Source organism: Rhincodon typus, chromosome 27 (genome assembly GCF_021869965.1).
Source record: "Rhincodon typus isolate 14 chromosome 27, sRhiTyp1.1, whole genome shotgun sequence".
Classification (NCBI taxonomy): Eukaryota; Metazoa; Chordata; class Chondrichthyes; order Orectolobiformes; family Rhincodontidae; genus Rhincodon; species Rhincodon typus.
The window spans coordinates 38,744,422-38,756,107 of NC_063358.1; the positions used below are offsets into that span (position 1 = coordinate 38,744,422).

Here is an 11,686-nt window from a genome sequence, read left to right on the forward strand (position 1 = left end):
TGTTAGGTTTTATTGGTAGAGGGATTGAGTTTCGGAGCCATGAGGTCATGTTGCAGCTGTACAAAACTCTGGTGCGGCCATACTTGGAGCATTGCATACAGTTCTGGTCGCCGCATTATAGGAAGGATTTGGAAGCATTGGAAAGGGTGCAGAGGAGATTTACCAAGATGTTGCCTGGTATGGAGGGAAGGTCTTATGAGGAAAGGCTGAGGGACTTGAGGCTGTTTTCGTTAGAGAGAAGAAGGTTAAGAGGTGACTTAATAGAGACGTACAAGATGATCAGAGGATTAGATAGGGTGGACAGTGAGAGCCTTTTTCCTCGGATGGTGATGGCTAGCACGAGGGGACATAGCTTTAAATTGAGGGGTGATAGATAAAGGACAGATGTCAGAGGTAGGTTCTTTACTCAGAGAGTAGTAAGGGCGTGGAATGCCCTGCCTGCAACAGTCGTAGCCTCGCCAACTTTAAGGGCATTTAAATGGTCATTGGATAAACATATGGATGATAATGGAATAGTGTAGGTTAGATGGGCTTCAGATTGGTTTCACAGGTCGGCGCAACATCGAGGGCCGAAGGGCCTGTACTGTTCTGTAATGTTCTATGTTCTATGTTCTATGGCCCTTGTCACCGACTGCCATCCTGAGACAGACCATTTTACCCCATTCTCTGCTTTCTGCCAGAGAGCCAATCTTCTATCCATGCTAGCACCTTGCCTGGGCCCTTATCTTACTCAGCAGCTTCCTGCGTGGCACCTTGTCAAAGGCCTTCTTGAAGTCCAGGTGATAACATCCATTCGTTCCAATTGGTCTAACCTGCTCATTATTTCCTCAAAGAATTCTAATAGATTTGTCAGGCATGACCTCCTCTTGATGAATCCATGCTGATTTGCCCTATTTTACCATACACTTCCAAGTATTCAGAAATCTCATCCTTCACAATGGACTCCAAAATCTTACCCACGACTGAGGTTAGGCTAATCGGCCTGTAATTTTCCGTCTTTTGCCTTACTCCCTTTTTAAACAGGGATGTCATGTTAGCAATTTTCCAGTCCTCTGGGACCCTCCCTGACTCTAGCGATTCCTGAAAGATCACCACTAATGCTTCCACTATCTCTTCAGCTAGCTCCTTAAGAACTCTGCGGTGTAGTTCATCTGGTCCTAGTTATTTATCCACCTTCAGGCCATTCAGTTTTTCTAGCACCTTCTCCTTGGTGATGGCCACCATACTCAGGTCTGCCCCACTTGTCATGAATACATGCAGGAATAGGACAAAGGGCTGGATTTATTGATATTTGCTACCAGAGATTCCCCAAATGAATCTACTGAGTTTGGTTGATAGGGTTGCAATGGTAGGGAATTTAAACTCTCTAAACATACACTGAGATTGCCATAGTGTTGAGAGAGGAATTTGTTAAATGTGGATAAGAATATTTTCTTATTCAGTATGTGGATGTATCAACCAGAGAAGGAGCAAAACTTGATCTTCTGTTGGGAAATAAGGCAGGGCAAAAGGTTATCAGTGGGAGAGCACTTTGGAGACAGTGATCTTAATTCTATTAGTTTTAAAGTAGTGATTGAAAAGGGAAGTCTAAGAGTTAAAGTTCTAAGTTGGAATAGGGCCAATTTTGACAGTATTAGGCAAGAGGAGGGGCTTTTCGCTGATAAAGGGATGGTTAGAAAATAGGATGCCTTCAAAAATGAGAAAAGGAGAGTCCAGAGGCAGTATGTTCTTGATAGTATGAAGGGCAAGGCTGGTAGGCTTAGGGAATGCTGGATGATCAAAGAAGTTGGGGCTCTGCTGAAGAAAAAGGAGGAGGGATAAAGCAGGTACAGATAGCTGGGATCAAATGAATCCCTCAAGGAGTATAAGGTCAGTAGAAGTATGCTCAAGAGGGAAATCAGGAGGGCAAAAAGGGGTCATGAGATAATGTTGGCAAGTAGTGTTAAGGAGAATCCAAAGAGATTCTACAAATACATTAAGGGCAAAAGAGTAACTAGGGAGAGGATAGGGCCCCTTAAAGATCAGCAAGGCCACCTATGTGTGGAACCGCAGCAGATGGGGGAGATACTAAATGAGTATTTTGTATCAGTATTTACTGTGGAGAAGGATACAGAAGCTAGAGAACTTAGGGATTTAAATAGTGATATCTTGAAAAGTATCCATATTACAGAGGAAGAGGTGCTGGACCTCTTAAAATGCTCATAGGTGGACAGATCCCTCGGTCTTGATCAGGTACATCCCAAAACTTTGTGGGAAGCTAGGGAAATGATTGCTGGGCTCCGTGCTGAGATATTTGCCTGATCGATAGCCATGACTGAGGTGCCAGAAGAGTGGACGGTGGCTTATGCGGTGCCATTATTTAAGAAAGGTGGTAAGGAAAAGCCAGGGAACTATAGACCAATGAGCCTGATGTCAGTGGTGGGTACGTTGTTGGAGGGGATTCTGAAGAACAGGATTTACTGTATTTGAAATGGCAAGAGCTGATTAAGGATATTCAATATCGCTTTGTGCATGGGAAATCATGTCTGAATAACTTGATAGAATTTTTTGAAGAGGTGACAAAGAAGGTTGATGAAGGCAGAATGATGGACGTTGTCTATATGGACATTCAACAAAATTCCATATGGTAAAAACTGAAAGAAGTGAGGATGCTGCAAATTGGGAACTTCTGTTTTTGTTCCATATGGTAGACTGGTTAGTAAGGTTTGATCACATGGAATACAGAGAGAACTAGCCATTTGGATACAAAATTAGCTTGAAGGTAGGAGACAGTGAATAGTGGTGGAGGGTTGTTTTTCAAAACGGAGGCCTGTGACCACTAATGTGCCACAAGGATCCATGTTGAGCCCACAGCATTTTGTCATTTATGAAAATGTTTTGGATGTGAACATAGGAGGTATGGTTAGTAAGTTTGTAGATGACACCAAAATTGGTGTAGTGGACAGTAAAGAAAGTTATCTCAGAGTACAATGGGACTTTGATCAGATGGACCGATGGGCCAAGGAGTGGCAGACGGAGTTTAATTTAGATAAATGTGAGGTGCTGCATTTTGGAAAGAAATCATGGCAGGACTTATACACTTAATGGTGAGGTCCTGGGGAGTGTTGCTAAACAGAGACCTTGGAGTGCAGCTTCATAGTTCCTTGAAAGTGGAGTCGCAGGGAGACAGGGTAGTGAAGAAGGCATTTGGTATGCTTGCGTTTATTGGTCAGTGCATTGAGTATAGGGGTAGGGAGGTCATGTGTGGCTCTACAGGACATTGGTTAGGCCACTTTTGGAGTACTGTGTTCAGTTCTGGTCTCCCTGCTATAGGAAAGATGTTGTTTAACGTGAAAATGATCAGAAAAAAATTTACAAGGGTGTTGCCAGGGTTGGAGGGTTTGAGCTATAGGGAGAGGCTGAACAGACTGGGGCTATTTTCTCAGCATCAGAGGCTGAGTGGTGACCTTAGAGAGGTTTATAAAATCATGAGGGGCATGGATAGGGTAAATAGCCAGGGTCTTTTTTCCAGGATAGGGGAGTCCAAAACTAGACAGCAGAAGTTTGAGGTGAGAGCGAAAGATTTAAAAGGAACCTACCTGAGGGGCAACTTTTTTACACAGAGTGTCTTGTGCGTATGGAATGAGCGGCCAGAGGTGGTGGTGGAGGCTGGTACAATTACAACATTTAAAATGCATCTTGATGGGTAGATGAATAGAAAGGGTTTAGAGGGATATGGGCCATATGGTGGCAAAAGGGGCTAGATTAATTTGGGATATCAGATCTGCATGAACGAGTTGAGCCGAACGGGACGTACATCTCAACGACTCGTGAGATGAGCTATTGGCTGTTTAATCCCTCCTTGCTAAACTTCTCGTTTTCACTTTCACAATTTTAGGTATATACGGTTTGATGGTACAGAACGGAAATCGCTCCCGTTTCTAAAGGTAAGTCATTTCGTCAATTGAAAGGAAAGCGTGCGATTGTTCTCTGTCCCGTTACTCATTTAGATTAACTTTATCCTGCCTTTTAACAACTTGTCGTTCTATTCTCGTAAACACACAGCCTGTGCATCCTAAAACTTCAATGTCCGAACCGCTGCTGAGTTGATTTCACCTTTCCAGCTTTTATCTTCCTGTGCTGAGGATGTTGTTTAAATTGGAAAGGGAGTTTACAGCCTTCCATCCAGAGGAATGGAAATGATCTGAGAAGGTTTCACAGTCAAATCTTGTTCTTATACTCATGACTAACTTTCCGGTTGAAACGGCTGGATTTTCTGTAGCAGGGATGATTCCGCAGCTACAAAATCAAGACCAATTCTAAAGATCCGGAACGCAAATGATGCATCAACTAATTCAGCATTCATGTAGTAAAGCCTTCCAAAAGCAGAATTTCAGCTTGGTTTCATTTACTCCCTTCCAGTGGTCCACACTGCCCTGCTCAGAGAATACTGCAAGCGCAGCCTGCATCTGATCTCGGTAATAACCATTCTTAACGTGCAGAATTGTTTTCCAAGTGGCTTATGCGAAACCCCTCGTGTAACAGGCCCAGTCTCACAACTAGCACGTTGGGGCTGTTTTCTTTCAAGGAAAGGGACAAGCTGGTTAGTGTTCCAACAGAGAGCTTGACAATTCTGAAAAGTTTTGATACAGCAAACATAGAGTCAATGTTTCCCCTTTTGGGGATTTCAAAAGTACGTTTCATAATAAGTACAAGTTAAATCGTTAGCAAATCCATTATGGAGCACAGGAGAAAGTTCTACTCAGAATGGTTAGAATGCTGAATAGCATTGTGTGGTCGAGACATATCAGAAGCATTTAAGCCAAGGCTAAACAAGTACTTAGAATCATAGAGTTGTACAGAGCATAGATAAATCCTCTGGGCCAGACTAGATATACCCAAGCAGGGGAAGAGATTGCTGTGCCTTTGGCGATGATCTTTGTGTCCTCACTGTCCACTGGAGTTGTACCAGATGATTGGAGGGTGGCAAATGTTATTCCCTTGTTCAAGAAAGGGAACGGGGATAATCCTGGGAATTACAGACCAGTCAGTCTTTCTTCTGTGGTGGGCAAATTATTGGACAGGACTCTGAGAGATAGTATTTATGATTATTTGGAAAAGCACAGTTTGACTAGAAATAGTCAGCATGGCTTTGTGAGGGGCAGGTCATGCCTCACAAGCCTTATTGAATTCTTTGAGGATGTGACAAAACACATTGATGGAGGTCGAACAGTGGATGTGGTGTATATGGATTTTAGCAAGGCATTTTTTAAGGTTCCCCATGGTAAGCTCATTCAGAAAGTTAGGAGGCATGGGATTCAGGGAGATTTGGCAGTCTGGATACAGAATTGGCTGTCCAATTACAAGATAGAGGGTGTAGTGGATGGAAAGTATTCAGCCTGGAGCTCAGTGACCAGTGGTGTTCCGCAGGAATCTGTTCTGGGACCTCTGCTCTCTGTGATCTTTATAAATGACTTGGATGAGGAAGTGGAAGGGTGGGTTAGTAAGTTTGCTGATGACACGAAGGTTGGTGGATTGTGGACAGTGTGGAGGGCTGTTGTAGATTGCAACGGGACACTGACAGGATGCAGAGCTGGGCAAAGAAGTGGCAGATGGAATTCAATCCAGAAAAGTGTGAAGTGATTCATTTTGGAAGGTCGAATTTGAATGCAGAACACAGGGTTAATGGCAGGATTCTTGGCAGTGTGGAGGAACAGAGGGATGTTGGGGTCCACATTCTTAGATCCCCCAAAGTTGCTACCCAAGTTGATAGGGTTGTTAAGAAGGCGTATGGTGTGTTGGCTTTCATTGGCAGGGGAATTGAGTTTAAGAGCCGTGAGGTTATGCTGCAGCTCTATAAAACTCTGATTAGACCACACTTGGAACATTGTGTTCAGTTCTGGTCACCTTGTTATAGGAAGGATGTGGAAGCTTTAGAGAGGATGCAGAGGAGATTTACCAGGATGCTGTCTGGACTGGAGGGCGGGTCTTATGAGGAAAGGATGAGGGAGCTAGGGCTTTTCTCATTAGAGTGAAGAAGGATGAGAGGTGACTTGATCGAGGTGTACAAGATGATGAGAGGCATAGATAGAGTGGATAGTCAGAGACATTTTCCCAGGGTGGAAATGGCTATTACGAGGGGGCATAATTTTAAGGTGATTGGAGGAAGGTATAGGGGAGATGTCAGAGACAGGTTCTTTACACAGAGAGTGGTGGGTGCGTGGAATGCGCTGCCGGCAGTGGTAGTGGAGTCAGATACATTAGGGACATTTAAGTGACTCTTGGATAGGCACATGGATGATCGTAAAATGTAGGGAATGCAGGGTAGTTTGATCTTAGAGTAGGATAATAGGTCGGCACAACATTGTAGGCCGAAGGGCCTGTATTGTGCTGTACTGTTCTATGTTTTATGCAAACAGACCCTTCGGTCCAACTGGTCCATGCTAACCATGTTCCCAAACAAAACTACTGTAGTCCCATCTGCCTGCATTTGGCCCATATCGCTTCAAACACTTTTTATTCATGTACTTATCCAAATATCTTTTAAACATTATAACAGTATCACATGCACCACTTCCTCTAGAAGTTCATTCCACACATGAACCACTCTCTGTGTAAAGATAAACTGCCTCTCATGTCTTTTTAAAATCTTTCTCCTCTAACCTTAAAAATATGCAATCTAGCTTTGAAATCCCCTACCCTGGGGAAAAGGTGCCTGCCTTTCACCTTATTTATGCCCCTCATGATTTTATAAACCTCTGTAAGGTCACCCCTCAATTTCCCATGCTCCAATGAGCCTATCCGGCCTCTCCTTATAACTTGAACCGTCCATTCCCGGTGAGGGAGAATCAGGTTCATGAAGCAAACCACGTGAAACGATATGCACTTTGGCTGAGTCAATGGTTTTGGTGCTGTATAAGTCTTTGCAATTGTTCGTACTGTTGACTTTCTCATTTGAAACGTAATTAATTGGTGTTTTGTATTTAACTGAAATATTGTCAGTTGATTAAGTAATGGAAGAGATTTTACCTGCTGTAGTTTGTCACTTTTTTGAATGATCAAATATCCATTGCAATTGATGTAAATAAAGAATTAAACATGGAGTTGAAGTTGGTGACAGTTATTGTTCATTTGTGGTATATGTATATGTGCAAACTAGCAACCTGCAGGAAGATTGTGGTTCACACGTTTATGCAGCTTAGAGCTGTTTATCTTACTGTAAGAACATGAGTGATTTCAGCTGAAATATTCAACACTAGGGTAAAATTTAAGATGGGGGTTGGGGGGTTGGAAAGTTTAAAGAAGATGTGCGAGGAACCTTTTAGGTTAGTTGAAATGTGCTGCCAGGGGAGGTGATAGAAGCAGATACGATTGCAAAGTTTAAGAGACATTTAGACGGAAAAATAAACAGGCAGGGAATTGGAGGATATGAGCTAAGTTTATCATTCTTTGAAGTTTGCATCACAGGTAGACGTGGTGATTAAGAAGGCATTTATCATGCTTAGTTTTATTGCTCACACCTTTGAGTATGGGAGTTGGGGCATCATGTTGAGGTTGTACAGGACGTTAGTGAGGCCTCTTCTGGAGCACTGCGTATAATTCTGATTGCCCTGTTATAAGAAGGATATTATTAAGCTGGAGAGGGTTCAGAAGAGATTTACCAGAATGTTGCTGGGAATGGAGATTTTGTGTTATAAGGAGAGGCTGGATAGGCTGGGACGCAGGAAGTTGAAGGATGACCTTATAGAGGTTTATAAAATCATAAGGGATTAGATGAGGTGAATGGCAGGTGTCTTTGCCCTAGGAGAATTTCAAGACTAGGAGGCATATTTTTAAAGTGAGAGGAGAAAGATTTAAAAAGGACATGAGGGTCGACTTTTAACACAGAGAGTGGTTCATGTGTGAAATAAACTTTCAGAGGAAGTGGCAGATGCGGTACTGATACAACATTTAAAAGACATTTGGATCAGTACATGAATAAAAAATGTTTGGAGGGATATGGGCCAAGTGCACGCAGGTGGGACTAGTTTAGTTTGGGATTATGGTCAGCATGGACTGGTTGGACCGAAGAGTCTGTTTCTGTGCTGTATGACTCCATGAATGTATGTGTAGGCAGATGGGATTAGTTTAGACTAGCATTATGGTTGACACAGACATGGTGGGCTGAAGGGCCTGTCCTGGGCTGTTCTGTTCTATGTTCTATGTTCTATGTTTTAAATTCTATGTTCTGGCTAGCAGCAGTTTGCTGCTGTGCTTCTGAGTCATTTTGTCCAGGTCCCAATTAAGAGTAAGAAAGCAAAATACTTGAACACATTTGGCATTACAACTTTACAAAAGATGCAACATTACTAAACACATTTGCCGAAAATATTCTAGCACATCACCAGGAAACGAACCTTTCTGAGATCAATGCTTTTTTAAATAAAGCACTGAATGCTGCTGTTTGTGGTTATCACATATACGGACTGAAGAGAAAGAGCAACCATCAGAGATATTTGTTTCTTTGATAAACATAATATCTTGTTTCCAGTCCCCAACCTATGTGATACTCCATTTCAAATCTTATACCCTTCCCCATATAACCATTACAGTTTGATGACCTAGAAACAAGTCCCACCAATGAATACTGTCCCTTGCTCTTTCTTAGAAAATGGCCATAATTCCTGGCTACAATTTCATCAGTCCTAGCCAGGGAAATATGTACCTCCTGTTCTTCTTTGAAATGATATCACACGACCTTTACATGCAACTCAGAAAGCAGATAGGATCCTAGTTTAATATATCACCTGATGGTGCAGTGCTTCCTGAGTACACAACTTGAGTGTTAATTGTGTAATGAGGAATTAAACTGAGTCAAATCTTCACCATGGGTCAGGTTTGTTGTTTTTGTGTTGGGATCTATAGGACCTGCTTGATTTAGTGTGGAAAAGTAAACCATTTAATGGTCTAACTAAAAGAGGATCTTGTACAAACAAGTAGACGTTTATCGGGTATTATCAACTAGCTATAGATTACATTGATAAGATAGACAGGATTACCAAGACTGAGGAGGAGTTGAATGTTGGATCTGACTCCTTTGAGATCTGCTGCTTGTAGGTCCATATGACATCATTATAATGGGTGGTGCTTATGTAACTCCTCAGTATTAACTCTTTCAGACTCTCACACAAATTAACCTACTTTTTGTAGCCACTTTGCTTGGAATGGGACACAAAATCACAGCGTAGTTATTCAGAGACAGTGTGTTACCAGTGTGATAACTCCCTCAAACAATTACGTTGTATGTTTAGATCCAAATGGTAAGCATTGGAGGTAACAAGCCTGAGCTATCATGGCCTAGCTTGATTCAAGTGAAATAGAAATTAGGAATGGGAAATCAGGGTGGCTATTTCCTGACCAAACCATGGGGAATTACATAGTATTAACAGCACAGAAAAGATGCCATTTGTACCAACAGAAGCAAATTACTGCAGATGCTGGAATCTGTACTGAAAACAAAAAATGCTGGAAATCACAGCGGGTCAGGCAGCATCCATAAGGAGAGAGAGCAAACTAATGTTTCAAGTCCAGTTGACTCGTCATCAGACCTGAGGTGAAGTGTGATTTGCTGGTGCTATTTGTAGCTCTCAGGAGATCTGCTGTCACAATTTGGCAAACTCACCTGTCTTGTGGCATTCTCAGACATCTTTTGTAGCTTGTCTGCAACTGCTCTGTGACATTCATCACTGACAGCACCACACTTACTGCTGCATTCTGTTTTTCCCTCTAGAAAAGATCTCTGTAGCTTTTCAACTACGTTAAATGTGAAGATACTGATATTTTCTTTTCCCAATGTCAGTTTTTAAAATCATTTTCACTGTTGCAATTCCAAGCACCCTTTCACTTGTTTAATGGTCAGTACATGATTTTTATTAGCACCCATCTTAACATCCACATTTCAAAGACTCTTTTTCTTCCATAAATCTACCACTTGTCCAGATTTAAGAGACACAGTGGAAACTCCATAGAATGTAGCATCTTATGAGTTCTTTCCTTATTATAGAGTCTCATCCACACTGACCAAGTTTCCCAAACTGAACTAGTCCCAGTTGCTTGCATTTGGCCCATATACTTCTAAACCTTCCCTATTCATGTACCTATCCAAAAGTCTTTAAAATGTTCTAACTGTATCTGCATCTATCACTTCATTCCACATATGAACCACCCTGTGTGTGAAAGTGTTGCCCCTCAGCTCCCTTTTAAATCTTTCTCCTCTCACCCTAAAAATATGTCCCCTAGTTTTGAACCCCCCACGCTAGGGAAAAGACCTCTGCTATTCACCTTGTCTATGCTCCTCGTGATTTTATAACCCTCTATAAGGTCACTCCTCAACCTCCTACACTCCAGTGAAAAAAGTCTCAGCTGATCCAGCTACACCTTATAATTCAAACCCTCCAGTCCTGGCAACATCCTGGTAAATCTTTTCTGAGCCCTCTAATATTTAATAATATCCTTCCATAGCAGGAAAACCAGAACTTTACACAGTACTCCAAAACGGGCCTCACCAACATCCTGTACAACCTCAACATGTTGTCCCAACTCCTGTACTCAATGGTCTGAGCAATGAAGGCAAACGTGCTAAACACCTTCTTAACCAACCTGTCTACGTGTGACACACCTTTTAAAGAACTGTATGCCTGAACTGCTAGGTCTCTCTGTTCGACAACACTATCCAGGGCCCTACCATTAACTATATAAATCCTACTCATGTTAGTTTTACCAAAATGCAAAACCTTGCATTTATCCAAATTAAATTTCATCTGCCACTCCTCAGCCCATTGGCCCAGTTGATCAAGATCTCTTTGTAATCTTGGATAACCTTCTTCACTGTCCACTGTACCACCAATTTTGGTGTCATCCACAAACCTACTAATCATGCCTTCTAAAGTCTTATCCAAATCGTTTATAACAATGAAAAGTCACAGTGGACCCAGTACTGATCCCTGTGGAACACCGCCGGTCACAGGCCTCCAGTCCTAAAAGCAACCTTCCACCACTACCCTCAGTCTTTTACCATCAAGCCAATTTTGTATTGAGTGTTCTTGTATGTCAAATATAAACTGAAAATGGTGGAGAAACCCAGCAGGTCATGCAGCATCTGTAGAGAGAGAAACAGAGTTAAGCTTTATGAGTCTGATAATGCCACTTCTACAGATTTGAAAAGCTTTGGAAAATTCAGGTTTTCATGCTGTTGACAGAAGGGTAAGTAGAATGATGGTACAGATTGTGAGGCTTCCCAGAGCAAATCAGCAATCCACAGTGAGTTTGAAACATGAAGCATGGAAGTTCATTTGGAATCTGTGTGAGGTAAGTACAAGCCAGAGACAATCACTGAGGAAGGAGATTTAGCTGTGAAACTGGGTTTTGGCAAATACTTTATCAAGTACCTGGAGGGAGATAGAAAGCAATGAGAATGAACAAGCCTAAAGTTTAAGTTGGAAATTGTATTGGAGAGAAGAACACAATTTGTTAAAAGTAGGCATACCTGGAAGAGAAGGGACAGTGTATTAAACACTAAGATAAAAATTAAAACACTGCATGCCCTGGAAATGTGAAATAAAATTAGAAATTCTGGCACCTACTGAGGAGAGAGAAACAGAGTTGATGTTTTAAATCTTATATGACTGTGCTTCAGATTTGAAAGAGGTTGGAAAATGGTGGATTTTTT

At 42.0% G+C, this 11,686-nt stretch overlaps 1 protein-coding gene across 1 annotated transcript in view; it reads left to right on the top strand.

Moving 5' to 3' along the window:
• The first annotated feature begins 1,827 nt into the window (after positions 1–1,827).
• LOC109921013 (cornifelin homolog) overlaps positions 1,828–11,686 on the top strand; it is a 27,152-nt gene continuing 17,293 nt past the window's right edge. The window contains exons 1-2 of the mRNA XM_020521058.2: positions 1,828–1,869; positions 3,878–3,926. Coding sequence (XP_020376647.2) covers positions 1,847–1,869; positions 3,878–3,926 — 72 coding nt within the window. The 5' untranslated portion in view covers positions 1,828–1,846. The remainder of the gene's footprint in view (positions 1,870–3,877; positions 3,927–11,686) is intronic.